We start from the raw sequence: 18621 nt of genomic DNA, 5'->3' as shown, positions 1-18621 counted from the left end.
CGTGAGAATGCTCCCTGCAAAACAGGGCAGGCAAGACGGGGTAAGTGCATTGATGCTATCAGGTAGCACAAGCATAGATTTAAGGACAGAGCCAAGGCTTCTGTGAACACACTCCAGCACAAGCACAGCGCTCAGTCTGGTTTACCCATTTTCATAGCACAGGTTGAAAACGCAGACTCCCAGAAGAGCAGAAGCAAGCACAAAGCCCCTGGCTTGGGCAGAATGAGGAAATGCAGAACTGCAGCAGGACACCCTGGTAAAAGCCGTGGGGAGAACGGTCCTCATGGGAAGCACCTGCAAGACCTGATACAAGGGATGCAAGTCAGAGAGAAACCAAAACATCGCACCAAGAGATGGAAGATGGAGAAGTAATGAGGAGGACGTGCTGCTTGCAAACCTTGGTCCACACTGCTTGCAAACCTTGGTCTGCGCTGTGAGCTGCAGCTGCCTTGGCATTCACAACCACCACAGGACACCCAGACTTGTGTCACTCAGCTATAAAATCTTAAAACTGAAAGTTGGCTTTAACCAGCCTGCAATCAATGATTGCAGGAGAGGCAACTGGTAGCATATCATGATTAGCCAGATAATTTGCTTCATATTTCCATTAATGATCCCAACGGGCATGATTAATTGCTGCAGGGGGTAGAATTTCAGCATGACTAGTGGGGAACTTGCTTTGTAATATTGTGAATCCCATTACCATTAATGGAAATTTAACAGCCAAATCCCCTGTGGATCACTTAGGAAAAAAATCACTCCTTAAGGTTAAAGGGGATTGCTTTAATAGGATTCTAGGATGCTTTGATTTAAAAGTACTGTAAGCCTCCAGTGCCATGTAGAAACACGCATCCTACTGATTTCTGTACATCTCTTGTTATTATATCTATCACACTGCCCTTCTCAAATGGAATTTCAAATCACAGATCAGCGTATTGAAATGTAAGGCACATTAAGGGTAAATTTTCTGAAAGTTATTAAATGAGATTTATTTGCTAAATTTCTATTAATATTAATGGGAATTGCCCGGCCACAATGCCAGACACTACTCTGAAAATGAACCCTAACAGCAATTTCTCAGGCTCCTTGATTCCTGATGCCCACATATAGCAGAATGTACATCACACACGAGTCTAAAATATGGGCTGGGAATGTAGATAGCACATTGTCACGGTAAATGACACCTAACACTTCATCCCACACTCATCTGAGATGTACACGGTGTCTTATAAATGACTTTCTGGAGTGTTTGGCATCAAAAGCCAATACATGGGTGTCACTCAAACCTAGCTAAAGGATATGTAGAAAAATATTAACTTGTCACTCTAGAGCGCCTTTCTGACGGTCAGTCACTGGGAAACACCGCTGACCGAGTGCTCCTGTTGTTGGGCAGCCACGTTGACAGGGAATTAAATTCTCTTTGAAAAGCAAGGCTTATCTTCTCTGGCAACCAAGTCCTGTTGAAATGGACACCCAAAGTCCCCTTTAGACACACGTCAAACAACAGGGGAGCTGCAAGCAGGGACACTGTGTCTCCGACTGATGGTACCCGTTGCCCCTTTCAAATTTTTCTTTACTGCACCATCTTTCTCGAGTCAGAGAAGAAGTCAAAGGACAGCCCTATGACCAAAGGCTCTTCTCCCTGTAAAACATAAGCCTCTTCTACTCTTCCTCTGAATTAATTTCCATTCAAACTATAACATTTCCTTCACAGTATCATTTCCTGTCACAGAGGGGACTCCTGCTTAAGTTTTTATTAAAAAGGCTTTTTTCCCCCCTCTCCTTCTCATCTAGTTGAGCTTTGTCCTCTTAAGGAACAAACTCCCCAAACCTCTAATGCTCCCCTTACTCGGAACATCCATTGTGAAAGACATTTACCAGTTTCCTGGGAGCTGCTTGGGTGCTGAGGGCTCTGGTGCCCACAGCAGCGCTGAGCCCGCAGGAGCTGAGCCAGGAAGGGTGGAGAAGAACCAGACATATTGGCCAGAGCCAACACACCTCTGAGAAAGCGGCGTTTGGGTTGGACAGGTGGATGAATGGGGAGGAAGCAGAGCAGTTCAATATATGCAAATCACAGAGCCGCATTTAATCCAGTGGGTCCATTCTCACAACAGAATATTGTATGGCACAGGAAGTCCCTGAGGGTTCATCTTTTGGCTCACTCTGAAGTGTTAAAGGTTTACCATTTGAGAATTACTGTTTACAAGTTCTGAACACCATAGACATGGTGAGCAGAAAGACTGAGAAGCACTTTTGCGGGCATGCAAAAACATATCCTTAATAATCTGTGCAGTATTTCAGACTGAAGATGCTTCGAGTCTTGGGAGCAAATCCCTCCTCATTTCACCTGGCACGTGTTCAAGCAGCCCTGATTCTAGAAACGCTATGGCTTTTATCTATTTACTTTGACAGCTTCTTTGCCTAAGTCTAGCACAACACTCCCCAGGCCCTCACAGCACAATCTTCATCCTCTTCCCACCCACTTTGTAAACATTTTTTGTTAATAATAGCAGTAATCAGGCAAAAACACACATTCTGAGGCTTGGAGCCACCTGCCTGCATTGGCAAATCTTTCAAGAGCTTCTATACTCTCAGAATCCTCCGTATTAGGAAATTTGCTTCTCACCACTCCGCACTGTGGCTGATCCTCATTTCCACCAACATACCTATTTTACCTTCTTTTCCTCATCGCTGTTCTGACCACGCACAGTGAGGGATGGATCCCTTGTAATAGGAACAGCCCTTTCTCCTTCCACCCCTGGCTACATCACCTTATTTCTACATACAGGAATTCCTGTGGAAGTAGAAAACCTTCCTGTAACCTCTTCCTTTGTAGTCAACCACTACACATACACTGAGGGCGTATCAGTTTATCAGAGCACACAAACAGTCTGGCATAGACACAACGGACCTATAATAATCCCTTTTAAATATACATATGTTATTGCTTGTGTGCATTAACGGAACACTTTATGTGCAAAAGTAATGAACATACATTTGTAGTTAAGATAATTGGAGCTATGCAAAGTGTTCACAATGAAAATTTAAACCCCACCTTATTTAAAGACTCTGTTTGACTTTCATTTTGCAAAATTAATTGAAGCCAAAACACAGTTTCTCTCTTTAATTCCTTTGCTACAAAATACAGCATTTCCATACCTTTCTGGTTTTGGAAAAAAAAAAGCTTTTGTATTTGAAATAATGCATTTTTTATGAACTCTCCTATGAAGTTTAGTGGTTCAGCAAACATCCAACTGTTTCACAGAATCCCTGAGAGAAGGAACGACCCAAACCAAGCCCTGGTCCATGGCCTCTGCGTACATATAAATACGTATACATAGCCTTACGTACACAAACAGGCAGATAAGTTATCCAGATGTGGAGACAGAATGTGTGTGTGATGCTGCAGAGAGGCGTGTTTAATAAAGGGAATAGCAGGACATGGAAAAGAGCACGTTACATGGTTGTGACAAAGTCTGGCTTTCTGATGTGTCTTATATTGGAAAGCATCATAATATTTGATTCTAGATATAAGAAAGCTGAAAGTTCTTAGAGAAACATAAATGAAGTGGTATTGGGAAAAAATACCCTAGACTCCAATTCTTTTCACGTGGTCATTTTGCAACAAAAAAAAAACCCTGCAAAAACAAAAAACCAGCACCACCAAAAAACAAACAAACAAAACCCCAAAAAAACCCAAACCCCAACTCCTGACAGAGGACTCGACGCTGCAGAGGAGACGCGGCCCCGCTTGGCACGGAATCCCAAATGAACAAAAGGCCTCTTCCAGCCTGGAGGTCCCCCCCGAGCACCCCACTGAACACAAGCATCTGCAGGGAGCGTCTTCCCCCCCCACGCCTCCCATGTCCTTCTTTAACATTTACTGTTTGAGATCAGTAGTCTATACAATTTATCGCACCTGTCAAGGCTAATTTATTCATGTGATCTGGCAGTAATCAAAGCCTGAGATCGATGTGCCAGCAAGCCCTGACGCTTATTCATATTTTAGAGTCCCATTTGACCTTGGACTGCAGCTGAGGAGCCGAGCTTGTCAGCGGCTCTGCGCTAACGCCCAACATCAGGGCAACCAGCGCTGGACCGCGGGCACAGGAGCGCGAACCGCATGGGCAGGGAAAACGGCACCGATAACAACGCTGGTCCAGCACCGCACCAGCGCCGCTTGGACCTGCAGATTCCTGCAGTGCAGCGCTCAGGGGTCAAAGCGTTCTTGCTGAGGGGTGAAAAGGGTGAGGGAGAAGAGTGGGTGTAACACGGGCCTGTGTTGGAACCTCCTGTCATCATTTCAAGCCTTGAGTTCAGAACAATTAGTAGAGAAATAACAAAGTATATTTAAAATAGTTTCAACCTGGGTTCTGCTGTCAAATAACTCTCTAACATCCCGTGAGGACACGGGGCCGCCTGCCTCAGTTTCCCCTTGGATAAACTCCCAGAACTTTGAAGTTATTCATCATTTGGTTTTCTGCTGCTAAGAATATATTTGTGTAAATGACATGCGACCAGAGATTCAGAGGAAATCTAAGTGGCATTTGAGGTAGAAATATGCAGTTACAGTTTTACTGAAACATGCAAATAGATTATTTCATTACAGCCAAAACAGCTGAATATGTAATGTGCATTTGCACCTAACGCAGATTTTGCAGACGGATTCTGATGCTCGTTGGGTTCTCCTTGGCTGCATTTCTCACACTATAAATTCTGTATGCCACATTAAATACGATTTTTCAGTGAGATCTGCCTTTTATAAGCCTGGAATGCAAACAGAAATGACAGATATGCCGTTTTATGTTTGTTTTTCCTTTCTTTTAAACAGCTATCCACTTCCATTGCATTGGAAGAAAAGGAGCTGGCATTTTGATCAATACATTTGTGCATGTTATATATATGTTTAACAGTGCCACGCAATCTAATCTGATGTTCGTGGAAGAGAAACAATGAGAAATGAGGGTGCAAAGGTAATTTGTCTGTATGGATCCAGACTGGCTCCAGAACTCAAGAAGTGAAACTTCCTATGGAGAGACGCAAGTTACAATTAACGTGCTAACAAAGCATTTCAGTCAACCTGTTTCCCTATTTTTCTTATGTAGGAAACAAAACTTGAGACAGACTATCTTGGAACTGCTTAAAGTGCTTTACCTGCTACACAACACAGTTGCCCTGGCTGGGGGCTCCTTTGGTGTGAATATTCCCATTGCACTATACACACCATTAAAAACCGATTTATAGAAGACTTGCATGACACATTTCTCATTGGTGACTAATCTGCTGCCGCCTTCAATAGAAAATAGTTTGTCTCTTTCATGCACAGCGTTAAGTTGCTATTTTTCCCCCTGTGTATTACATACAGCACAGATAATGACACAATTTTCTGGCACTAAGGAGCGAAGCTTTGTTCAGCGACACAGGTACACACGCTATTCCTTTCCTGCTCCTCAGCTCGGAGGTATCTGTCACACAGGTCAGCTCAAAACGCTTTGCTCTACTCAGGCAACACGACTGCAAGGATAATTATTAGTCAGTCCGACACTTCCTTAGCAGACTGCAAAAAATACAGTAAAAAATGTCACATTATCTCCTGAAGTTTTGCAGGCAGAAGCAAAACAAACCCAAACCTACAAGGCCACCCCCCTCCAAACCCGCGGCTCATCAAAGATCAGCTCCGGTTTCTTTATGTGATAAGGACGCTTCCACTCACCAATGGTAAGGACTTCTATGCCTCTGCTTGACATCATAAACAATGGTGACTTGAATTTTCTACCAGAGTAACACCTCTGCGATCACAGCAAGTTATACACTTCAACATCTGCAGTCCCACCTGCAGACACCTGCAGTCCCACCTGCAGACACCGAAGTCAGGGCTGGAGGGTCCTGCGAGCCCCCAGGCTCGGCGCTGAGGCTGAGGACGCGTTCCCGAGCACGATGCTCTGCCTGGATGATGATTCCCATGCAATCCCTCCCTGCAGTGCCGGCTCCCAGGGGTGCTCCGGCCACCGTTCGGGCCGTGGGTCCCATGTCCCCGGCTGCTCCCCCAGGACCCACCCGGGCTGTTGATGGGGCTCAGGGACCTGCAGACAGCACACCGGCCCAAGCCAGCGCTGTGATCCAAGCACAGCAGCTCAGGCTGGGAGGACCGTCCCGTCCTCACAGCCCCGTGTGCTCCCCACAGGGCCAGATTAAACCCCTCACCACCAGAAAAACAAGAACCACCCAGGCAGATCGTTGGAAGGGCAATTAGAGAACAGGCATCCTCCTGCTCTGGGAACAACTGGTATCCTGGAACACTTCTGCATTTCATTTTTTTGAGTGGAAAGAAGATGTTTTCCCCAGCAGTGATATATATATATGTACATACTTTTGAAGAACTCTGAAAGACGTTCAAAGTGGTTCTAAAAAGATCAAAGAACCTTTGTGGCAGGTGTACTGAGACCCGGCCAAGGACCGACACCTGGGGACCCAACAGCACAAGCCAGGCTTTCGGTAATCAGTAGCAAAATGGAGAGTTCTACACAACACTTGGAGTCCTGGACCAGTTATTATTTTGCAATAGAAAATATGTTGCATCAGAAAGCTTCCGACCAGCTGTAGCTGATCTGCAGGCTTTTGGTTCAGTCTCATCATTAGGCAAGCGAAACCTCTTTCAACCTCAACACAATCAGCAGGCCCAACTGCTCTGCGTTTCCCCTCATTCGGTTCCCATTGGCTGCTGCTGCGGCACCTGTGCCAGGTTTAGATTAAACCTGCAGGAAAGCGGCGGAGAAGAAAGCAGCGAAGACCAAGGAAGCATTTTCCTTCCTCAGTTCTTTTGCTGTTGATCTCTTTCTGAAATTCCCAGCCTTGCGCTTTTATAATGTCCTAGTACATGAAAGAGTTTGTAACATGAAATGTTACACTCGATGGAGCATGATGTGATATTGAAGCCAAATGGCCAGATGCTCTTTTCTGAGCTATTTCCAATGCTCCCACTTTAGAAAGTGTTTTCAACGGTATTCACAAGCTCTAGTCCTGTAGTTTGCTGGCAATTTCATGCTAGAGCACCACTGGACTATGTTCTGATGAAAACATTGTTTTCCGTTCAAGGTTACAGTTATTTTCAATTTAATAAAAAGAAGAAAGAAAAGAGCACACTGTGGTTCAAAGGCACTGCAGACAGGTAGGGAGCTGCATTCTCTCCCCAGAAACAAGATCATGCATCCCGTTTAGAGTGCAATTAAGACTATATAAATGATCTGGTGGGAGAAAAACCCAATCACTCTTAGTGGGAACATGACAAGGGCCATGTTGTAGCTGTTTGGCTTTGCTTTGCTTCACGCTCCTCTCTTCCACATGGGGAGACCCTTCACACGGGACACCCTCCGGTTTGAAAGGGGGTCGATTGTCAGCCGGGCAGAGGATGGAAAGGAGCTGTGAATGAACGTAATCCAGGCACCACAAATTCAGCCCTTCCATGAGTTCTTAATGCTTGACTTTACCAGCTTAACGTGCTTTTACCTTCGGAAATGCCCACAAAAACACTAAATAAAACCGGAGATGGAAAAGAGGACACCTTTACTAACATGGCTTATTTCATAGGGTGTGACCTAGGAGATCGATCACCGAGATCGCTGCAATTGGCAGCTCCCAATAACAGGAGATGACATCACTTATCGGGATTCTGCTTAGGTGGTGCAGAGTTCAGGGGAGAACTGCTCAGAAACGTTGGAATAGCATGAACTTCATACCGAAAACGCTGCTTTATCACAGTGCGGTGAACAGGAGTGTCCAAGGACAGGTGCCAGCAACTGTCGATTGCTGTTAACACCAACCAGGGCACTAAATGTCTTCAAATTGAAAGGAATTCTTTAAAAGTTTTCACACAATTAATTTATACTACAAATTACTGCTTGGGAAAGGTCAAAAAGTGATTTACAGAAATAAGGCATTTTGATTAACCTGTATTTTTGTACAATTTTCACTTGTATTTTATCACAGCACATTGGAAAAAAACCTTGAAATGTTGAGAAACTCCCCCGAATGGGGTTGGTGCTCATCTCCCAGCGCCAGGACCAGGGGAGCCTCGTGAATCACGGAGCCCAAGCAGCACTGTCCAGAACTCACAATTAACGTTTGCTGTACATAAACCGCTGACGTTTTTAGTGCCGCACACCAGCCCAGAATCTGTGTTTAAAACACTGACTGCTCCAAAGAATCTAAATCTCCTTGGCTACAGGTAATAAAACCAGGTCAAGGATTGACTACTCAACAATCCACCATTAGCATTTCTCTGCAGAGAAACTGGAGTTCATCTATTTTTAAAGAAAGCAAAGCTGGGCATTATAGCATAAGTTTGGAAAGTGTAATGATTTTCTTTTTAAAGTTGATGTTTGCCATAAAAAAGCTTTGCTTTCAGTTGTCAATGTGGCAATATAGTTTGCATTTATTTTGTTTGCATTCTTAATGGTGGGAGCAGAATTTTATTTGTATGAGAGCATCCTTTAAAATAAATGCGTGATTTCTTCCTACCCACCATTACAGTTGATGGGTACAAAATAAAACGAACAGCAATTCATTCACCTTATCACAGGAGCACCGGGAGAGAGAGATCCTTAGTGCAGTGATTAATGGCTCGCTATAAAAAGACGCGTCATAAACCGCCTGTATTCGGTCAAATCCCAAACCGGGCTTTTCATGTTTATATGATCCCTTTCTAAATAATTATCTGTAGCTCCCACTAGGAAGGGAACTCACATGACGCTTGCAAACACACGGTTTCTTACAAGGTCACCATTTGGGACCCTCGCTTTGAGGGTTCCCTGTTCCTCTACATTGGAGCATGGCTTGAACTCCTCTTACCACTGGGACATCGCTCCGTACTACAGGGCAGAGACACCATTCATGTCCAGCAGCAGCACAGATGAACACGATCTGCACTGAGTTTAGGGCTCTTCTTCAGGCTCTCTCTGCTGTGGGAGAAAGCACCATCATTGCCTTCATTTGCGCCTCCAGGTTGGGAAGAGGACAGGTGAGCCGGGGCTGAAATGGAAACGGGGCCGTGTGTGGATGAGGCAGCACCCTTTGTCCATAACAGAATTCAGTCCTGTATTTATCCACCTCGCAGTGAAACCGTCATCTTTGAAAAATACAGGACAAGATGACATTATGTAAGTGCCCACCTATTTCTTCACAAGCCTGCAATCACGTCCATCTCCCTTTCATTTCTCGAAACATCTGGCGCTTTTTCTCAACCAAACCAGAATCTCCTGAGCTCAGCAAACAGACATTGGCCTCACTGCAAAGCTGCCGCATTAGGAGAACGTCGCAGCTCTAACCAATATGAACCTTATACCAAAAATAATACTAATCAAAAAACAAAGAGCTGCAGAGCCCTAAATATTTACAGCAGAAGCGGTAAGGCCAGCCAGTTTATGCACTGCTCACTCAATACAGAAAATCACTTAAGTTAATTATTGAAATATTTCCATCTGTGGAATTTTTAGGAAGGAAAAGTCAGTAGAGGAATACCCAAGATGATGATTTTTTAATAAACAATAGATTTAAGAGGGATTAGCTGGGTTATCAAACAGTATTCTCCCAAATCAGCTCATTAGTTTCACCGACTTTCCCTATTTCACTTTATTAAAACAATTTAAATGAGGGTTCATTACATGCAATGTAATCTAATTCAGACACTCCAAGCCTAATCCTTTTTCTTTTAGCAGTAACACGATAATGGTTTGCAAAAAAGTTTAAAGGATTTTACAGCTGTTTAAAACCGTTTTCAGCCAAACATGGGCGACCACTCCCCCAGCATCTTCTTATTTATTGTTGTATCATTTCTTTACTCATTCATCTATTTGCTCCTTCCCTTTTGCATATTTCTCTGCTCCACACAAGCAGAGTCACACGTGGGCGCCACCGGCCCTTGGAACGGGAGCGATTCTGTGCGACTTTGAGACTCTGGAGATTAAAAAAACCAACCAAAACCAGCTTTGTAAACTCCCAGTGATTTCATAAATATCCCAGAGGACGGGGAGGAAGCTCCAGCGCACGTTCACACTGCTGGTTTCTGACAGCTCTGAAAGACACAGAGGGGAACGCACGCGGGACTTGGGAGGCGGACACTGGGTATTGCTCACCTCGCTAGGTTGAAAACAGACTAAGAGACCCATGCCATGGACGTACAGGTTACGTCAGAACGAGCTCACTCATAGTCCTGGCCTCTCATAAAGCCTTTTTCAAACAGTAGGGTTAATTATTCTTCATAGGGAAACAAAAACCACTAAGCAAAAACTGCACAAACCAACCAACCCCAAACAAACAGAAGCCCCGAAGGAGGAGACGCGAATCCTCCACCCTGGGTTCCTGCAGGTTTCTCATGTTTCCTACCCCTGAAAACCTGTTCTCGCTCACTTCAAATCCTGGTCTCTTCAAGCAAGTGACATTTCATAATCCTATTAAAACCTTTGCCTCTTTCTACCAGGAGCCCTAATCGTACTCAGCGAGTTCTTCTCGTCTAAGGAAGAGCGACAGCTTTCATATTTCCAAGGAAGCTCATTCATCAGCTACGCAGAGTTTGGGCAGAGCGTTCAATCTATTCTGGGAGCAGCCATGTGGAAAAAGCTTCAAACAGCTCCAAGCCCTGCAGGATGATAAAGGAAAGCTCACACAATCCTGGTAATAGCCTGACCCTCTTAAGGAAAATTGGATGATTTGTGGTAGCAGTTTTTCTGTCCCTGTGTGAATTCCGAACCTTTAAGCATGAGCAGTGTATTCACACGGTCCTATTACAAACCCTATCCCTCTTGCGATGCTGGAATAATAAATACACACCCATATGTGAAAATAAACTCCAGCTTCAATGACCTTTTTCCTCAGCCCACGGATGCGAAGGAGTTTGTAGCCATTTCAACAAAAACAGGTAAAGAACGGATGCGTTTGACGTTCGGTGTTTCACCACGAGCAGAATCTATGCTTTAATGAGCACATCACTTGCACCAGGGACGCGATACTGCGAGGCAGGGAATAAAGAGCAAGGGGAAGACAATTAAACAGTCAGCTTTATAATGAGGAAACTGTGTTCACGCAACAATAAGTGGCCTAATTTTCAAGTGCTAAGCAAAGACACGTTGCTTGGACTTCAGAACGACTTTCTGGCAAGCACCACCTTCAAAACAAGGGTCAAAAGTATCAAACCTCCTGTTGTCCAGACGCAGGGTGGACTGACGCTGTCCTGTGTCATCTCCGCACTCACCTGTCCCACAGGGCCCCATACCTGTACCCACAGTCCTTATTCACCAAGGCCCCTAAAGTTTTACAATACCACGGCATCCATCACGTGTGGTGTGCAGAGCATCACAACTGGCTTCTGCCAGCCTGGCCACGAGCGTTCAACATCATCGAAGACTTGGTGCAGCTGTTTGCACAAGCAAAGCCACTGGGAAAGGGGAAAATCTGTCTCATTGGGTTCAGACACTGACAGAACGAACCAATAAACCAGATTTCTGACTGTTATCAGTTCTCTCAAGGCCAGTAAGGCCAGGAACATTCATTTACTGGGATGACAGTTCCAGATAGCGTTGCAATAGCAGCTAATCCAGCGCAATAGCCCATGGGTGGGACGGCAGTTCTGCGGGGCCACGGGCACCCGTCTTTCTTTGCAAACGGACATGACACAAAGCCTCTTCTTTGTTACTCACCCTCATGCCCAATTCAATGTTTTCTCCTCCATAGACCTCCATGCCAGGGTCGAGCAAGCCGATCTCCCCAAAGTACTCTCGGTCTACTACAAACGAGCATCCAATCATGGCTGGTGTCCTGCACAGACATTAAAGCAAAAAATTCACTTGTTTATTGGCCACTACAGAATGCAGCTCGTAACAAGTGTGCACAGACAAAACAGTTCCTAGTCTCCAATTTCCCCGTTAGTGTGCAATCACATTGCGCTTCATCCCCGATGGACAGAGGACCCTGTGGACCAGAGCCCCCAGTCGCTGACAGCCCGCCCGCCACAGCTGGAACAGCTGCCCGTCACAGCCCCAGCTGGAAAGGTAAGTGGTCCATGCACATAAGTGAAGCATCAGGTTCTTTTTCCTTTGTGTCACAGACACAGCCCCTGTGCTGGATTGAAGTTAATCACCACACAGGGTAGCACGAGACACAGACAACACTGCTTTGAAGATGAATACACAAAAACACCCCGTAACCTTTGTCAGAAATGAGGGTCCCCTCACCCACATATTAAAAGCGAGCGGATCCATCAGGGTGCGAGGCCTGGGAAGGGACTCCCTGGGCTCAAGAGCAGACAAATTCCAGCCTTTGTGGAGCTGTTCCATAGTGAACATCTCTGTGTTTGCTGGGCTCAGTCTTTACAAAAGGAAACATTCTCAGATGAAGAGACTTTGCCCCCCGATTCGCCACTGCCCAACCGGTGATTTCACACAAGCCATTTCCCTTCTCTTTCTTTATCTGCAAAACCTTGGTTCTGTTCTCCTTCACAAAGAAATCCAAAACCTGTCACTGTGGAACACTACGTGACAACAAATTTTGCCATCATTTGCCATACGAACACGAGCATCATTTCCATGCGATATAAGCTGGTGATATTTGCTAGTTTTATTAGTCCACACTTCCTGTGCATCTCTGCACTGGTCACTACACTTGTCTCTCTAAAATTCAAGGTAGGAGTTCGGTTTTGCCACTATAGCAGATGCATCACCCCTAACGGTGCCATTGTAACAAGACATCAGGAAAATTCTACTTTATGCCAATTTTCTATTTTCTAGCAGAACAGAGAATGCTCTGTCTATGGCCCAAGCTTACACATATACACCATGAAAATACCCTATAGAAACAAAGGTGATGGAAAAGGTCTAAAACCTATTTTAAGAAGTCTCAGTTATAATGGACTACTGTTATACTGTCATTATAAAGCCTCTCTTATCCCAGATAGTGCATGGTGATTTTTCAATTTGTACAGAAAGCTCTTCACAAGGTATTTGCCCGTGATATCTCAGAACCATCTTCATGAGGCAGTTCCATATACATGTGAACAACTGCCCTGGCTGGGAGAATGAACACATTTTCACGCATGTATTAGCGGATCCCACTGGTAGCAGCAGTTGTTATCACATTAGGTCTTTTTTCTCATCAGCAGTTCACCATTTCTACAGCAGGACATTAAAAAGGCTTCAAATAAATGGCCAAGATATGGTTAGATAAAACAATTATTTGCTCCTGGGCCTAATGTATATCCCGACATTGCGGAATACAGTCCAGCCCACGGCAGGAACTATTTGGTATCCTTGGAAAGGTTCATTTGCTGAAGCGCTGCTATTACTTACCTCTAATGGACTCTGCTATAGCACTCACATTACTGGCACCACTTCAGCATCTCTCCCTTGCACTTTTTCTCAGTTTGAAAGCCATTGCAACCTCTCAGATCATTACAAGCCTATACTGCAGTCAGTGCACACCATCCCGCTCATGTTTTCTCTGCATAATTGAAAAAGGCAGCTGTTGATAGAAACACATTTGATCGGCGCTGTTTCTGACAAAGAAGTTGAAATAGCTTGATTAACTCTCACATTCCAGCCGCACAGAGTGAGATGCATTCCCCGGGTCATGAGCTGGGGGGACAGGACTCAATGGCGTTTCCAAAGACGAAGATCTGTCCTTCACAGGTGACTTTGGGCAGACGCGGGGCTCTCGGCCAGATCCCCGTGCCCGCTCAGCCGAGGCTGTGAGAACAGAACTTGAGGACGGATTTGCTGCTCGAGAGCTACGGGAAAGAACTGACAAGCTTAATGATGGGAAGGTTTGTTAACCCCTCTGAAGAGCTACAGCACGTCAAAAAACGCAACCCAGAGTGCTTGGCTGGGAAAGGCATGGCAACAGGGATGTAGAATAACTCTCCGATGCCCCGCAGAACAGGCAGGACACCCATCTGAATTGGACAAATAAAAGAGAAACTTCTCTGTTATAGGCTCCGGTGAACCAGCAACTGAAAAGTTGGTAATCATCCATCCGTTGTCACTAGTTTTATTATTACATGACACAATGTACAGATGAGCCCCGTTCTGAGCTCCCGTACACAGGGATTTCTGCCCAGGGAGACCCAGCACGGGGCTGGACCCTCACACTGCGGCTAACGCGGGCAGCAGCACCACGCTGCTGGGACCCTGCTCACACACACGAGCCAGACACACGTGATTTCTGCAGCGGCTGCTCCGAGCGAGTACCGGTACCGAGCTACGGCATATTAAAGCAGAAGAGAGAACATATGCAGCAGTGCCATGCACCAGTGCTGCTGGAGGAAGATAAGATGGAGAGCTGCGCGGTGCCTGGCTGGGTGAGGCTGATTGATGTCTCCAGCGTCAGTGGCTGCCGATCGAGAAATCAAACACTGAGCAGTCCATCACAGTCACGGCAGGTGAGGGGGGACGAGCCAGAGCTCAGGGTACCAGAAACCATCCTTGTTCCAAAAACCAGAACTATCTTCTGCATACAGAAGAAAAACCCAGCTTGTTTCAACGCGCAGTCAAATTCATTAGAAAGCCCCTGGAATAGGATCCTTTGTTACACAGTTTGTAGCCAGACGATAAGGAGGTTTTCGGGCAGTGTGTTCTCAGGAACACAAATGGAAAATGACGTGATGGACACAGTGTGTCAAAATAACAATCCCCGCACAAATCTCCATGTTAGAGGGATCTTACATCTCAAATGTCAAACATGCCAAATGGATTGTCTGTAGAAGCCGGTTTGGGGAACATCAATTGCTCTGAATTTCACAGTATTAATGGGGGGGGGAATAAAAGAACTGTATCAGAAATCTTTGCAAAATCTGACACTTTGTTCTTGCTATTTCTTCACCTTTGTTTGCACTTCAAGGCTATATTCCCTTTGTCACTTGGACCACAAGGGCTGATGTGACATTTTTTGGTGTGCACGGGACACAAGTGCCCCCGCGGAGCCCCAGGGCCATTCCTGCTCCTCCCGCGACGCTCGGAGCTGGATCGCATCACTGCTCGTGCCCAAGAAAACAGCAGAGCAGGCTTCTGAGAAAAGAATTAGTCACATTCGTTGTATAATCCCAGAAGAAAACTGGAATCAGACTCTATTTTCTAAATGTTTCACCCGATTCCACGGATCGATGCTATTTACTCATACAATGCAAACATCAGAAATGCCAGGGCTCTGATCCTCACTGATACCAGGGTACAGGCGTTTTTTAACACTGAAAATCTTTAATCCCTTTGGAGATCTGGGCAGAAGCATTCGGCTACAGCAGCCACAAACCCAGCCAAAGGGTTATCAGCTATTAGCCTTTCCTTTCACAAAACACACACGGAAACACAAACCAAAGCCACTACTTGCTGAAGACAGCCTCAAAGGAGCTTTAAGTGGGACAGGGTCAGCAATTTGCAGTTTTCATGCTGATAAATAGTCTCGCAATCTTACGAATGCACTGAACAGAAACAGGGATCCAGACACCATCGATGCTTCCAAACTGGACCGAAACAGAAATCGCAGTTGCCGTCCATGCTGTGGAAAGCTGATTACAAAACCAAAGTCTGTTCCAAACCAACACAGACTTTTGGAAAAGTTTGCTCCCTAGCCTGATTTTCCCTTACTTTTGAAAACATACCTGAAATTTTTACAGCGAGTAAGCTCCCATCACGGGCGCTTTCAAATCTCAGCTCTAAGTACAGACTGCCTGATCCTTTTCAACACTCACACGTTCACTTTTTCCATTACCATAATTACACTGGCATATCCCTTAAAAGCCACAAAATTGCATTATATTTCTGCAGGCGGGCATAGCACACCAGCACAACCAAATGCTTTAGCAAACCCATCCACGTGCTCCTGCTTGGGAGGCCCCTCAGAAACCAGTGAATCCATGGGGTGGATGCTCTGCCCTCCCATATGGCTCCTTCGGAGCACGTGTTCCCTGGGAGACGGGGAAGTGTTCACGCTCCGGCACTGATATCTCTGCGTTTTAGGGCATGTAGCTCATAATTTGCACGAGATACACTTATGAAATCACATCTCAGTGCTCCTGGCATGTGTCAGCCAGGGTTGGGTGCTCTTCTTGTGCTGCTGTCTCATCTGTCTCCGGGCAGCGGATGCAGTGTTGAATTGAACGGTTTCTTCGCTCGGGTTCAGAATGAAATCTCTGCTCTCAGGAGCCAGCTGCTTACGTGCAGCAGATTCCAACACTGGTCAGTGCTTGAGCTTGGACCTTATTCACTTCTGCATCAGTCCAGCTCAGTGCCAGTACAACTCTGGCAAGAGCTTGAGCATAAACCCAAGGAAAGCCCATGGTAAATCGGGCCCTGTACTGCTGAAAGAATACAGACACTTCTTCCAGCATTACCGGGATGGGATTTCTTATTCTCTATTAAAAACATCTGTAGTTGGATTTGCAAAAGTGTTTCACAGATGCAGCTTCCACACCCTGGGCAGTGCGTGAGCTGCCTCCTCTGAAACCACGTCTAAGGAACCTGCTGAGCTTTAACCTCTTGGTTCGGTCTTATCTGATATGTGATCGCTGTCTCCAGAACAGAAGCTACTCAGATACTAGAACAACTCATGTGAAGATTAATACAGTGATTTCACACATAAACTGGAAGTAATGAAGTGTGCAAAACCTTTCAGGAATAAAAGACTGAAACCTTGATGTCAGGAATGAAAGCTTTGGCTGATTAACTTTCCTTCATCGATAAACTATTTCTCAGGGCTGAGTCAAATAGATATAAAACACCTGCACTTTTAAAACAATGTGAGGAGAGCAGGGCACGTTACCCAGGAAAACTGATTTCCTAAGTAATTACTTTCCTGCTTATCGAGGTTTCAAGCTGAGCAGAGGGTCAGTGATGAAGGACTCTGCTGTCCTGTAGTAAATAAGGTTTATGTTACTGTACAAGGTGTTTCACCATCACAGGGCATCAGAATGAACCTGAGAGCAACACCTGCTCAAATATGGATTGAAATATTACTCTCTGAATGAAGGACAGATCCTGTGAGATATTTCAGGCTGCTTTAGGATTAAGCTGATATACACTAAAGCAAAAATGATTCTAATACGGTAATTTGCGTCTTTCCTAGCAAATCTCAAAAATAGGGCAGAGCAAAACAAAGTGCGTACCTGGGCTTCATATCTTTTAGCATTTCTTTGAAGAGCTGCTAACAACAGCACCCTTCACCCAGCACATCTCAGAGGAGCTGTTGGACAAGCATCTGCCCTGGAGATGAATGGCGAGGAGATTCCAGTTTACAAATGAAGGGCAAAGAAATCCCCTTCCTCATCAGCTCCTGTTTTCCCATTGAAACAATTCTCAGAAACACTGTCTCAATTCTGGAGACGGTAATTCCTTAGCAAATTCCACTTCTGCAAGGTGAAACGTTCCCTTACAGAGAAAAATAAATTACATTCTACGTGGTCCAGTTTCATTCTAAACTTCACCCAGTAGGGAAACTCAAACACGTGTGCAGTTCTCCATAGAAAGGAGCAGCAGGCCCTCGCGTCTCCCGCGAGCGCTGCTGGGGGCGCCGGGCTGGGCTGGTGGCCGGGAGCGCTGCCTACGGACCAAAGCGAAACCTCCTCCTCATCACGCACAGAACACTCTTGTTTCTCAGACACATAAGGTTTCACTGGCTTATTCCTCATGTCAGAGTCCACCGGAAAATGAAAGCATAGGTGAAAAGAATCCTGCTGTCTTACTAAGGGCCACAATGAACCTGAACCACACATCCAGCACCAGGACACCTGCACCGCTCTGTACCTTGCGGTGCAGCACTGAGGTGCGAGCCGTGCACCCACGGCCTCGCAGAGTCGCCTGTTTTCTCCAGCTCCATTTTGCTGTCGTGTACAAATCCTGTAGCCTTGTTTCACTTAAATCCCCCTCAGCAGACAGCTGAGATGGAAACACCGCGAGTACCAAAATGACAGCACGCGGGAGATTTACCTGATGGGAGCCGACTCATCCCCTTTATCGAGCCAGTCCTGCGGTGGGATTATGTACATGCACCAGAGGCCCCAGTTGTAGCCGTGGGCTGCGTTGGCGTATTGCTGCACTTCAAAAGTGTTGTACTTGATGTTGTCAATGGCTGGTAAGATGATCCGCTTTCGGTCGTCTTTGATCCGGGTAAGCGCAGGTTCCACCCTGACAACAATAAAAACAGCAAAATGGTTTGAAGCCATCGAGCTTTGGCAGCTTGATAAAATGAAGGGTTTGGATACTGCTGCAATAACCCAGCGCATAACACAGCCCAGCAGGATCGGACACAGGTCACTGCCGCACGCCGGAGGGGATGGAGCTTGGTGTGGGATACTTCACATACAACAGCACATCAATTATTACCTTTGTGAAGCTGTACCAGAGTTAACAACGCAAAATTCTACCCAACGGGGCCTGGAGACTGTCAATTCATTTTGCAATGGACAAGTGTTGAGAGGCGCTATTGCCAGGAGTGACTGCCCGGTCTCCAGGAGCTGCAGCCCCAGGCGCCCGGCAGCGATTGAACACCTGCCCTTGCCAACAGGCCTGAAGAACCGAACACACGCCAGGGACTGAATGAGTCTGAAGGTTACGCAGAGGTTTAATCTTGTTTCCTAAGGACTGACCC

The 18621-nt window shown here is 45.8% G+C and overlaps 1 protein-coding gene across 3 annotated transcripts in view; it reads right to left on the bottom strand.

The window, feature by feature from the left end:
• GALNT9 (polypeptide N-acetylgalactosaminyltransferase 9) overlaps positions 1 to 18621 on the bottom strand; it is a 100199-nt gene that overhangs the window by 35855 nt on the left and 45723 nt on the right. For all 3 annotated transcript variants that reach the window (XM_065851770.2, XM_071815943.1, XM_065851775.2), the window contains 2 exons: positions 17961 to 18158; positions 11691 to 11808 (listed from right to left, as the gene is read on the bottom strand). In XM_065851770.2, coding sequence (XP_065707842.1) covers positions 11691 to 11808; positions 17961 to 18158 — 316 coding nt within the window. The remainder of the gene's footprint in view (positions 1 to 11690; positions 11809 to 17960; positions 18159 to 18621) is intronic.

This window comes from Patagioenas fasciata, chromosome 17, assembly GCF_037038585.1.
Source record: "Patagioenas fasciata isolate bPatFas1 chromosome 17, bPatFas1.hap1, whole genome shotgun sequence".
NCBI classification, from domain to species: Eukaryota; Metazoa; Chordata; class Aves; order Columbiformes; family Columbidae; genus Patagioenas; species Patagioenas fasciata.
This window is presented reverse-complemented; position numbering and strand designations above follow the sequence as displayed.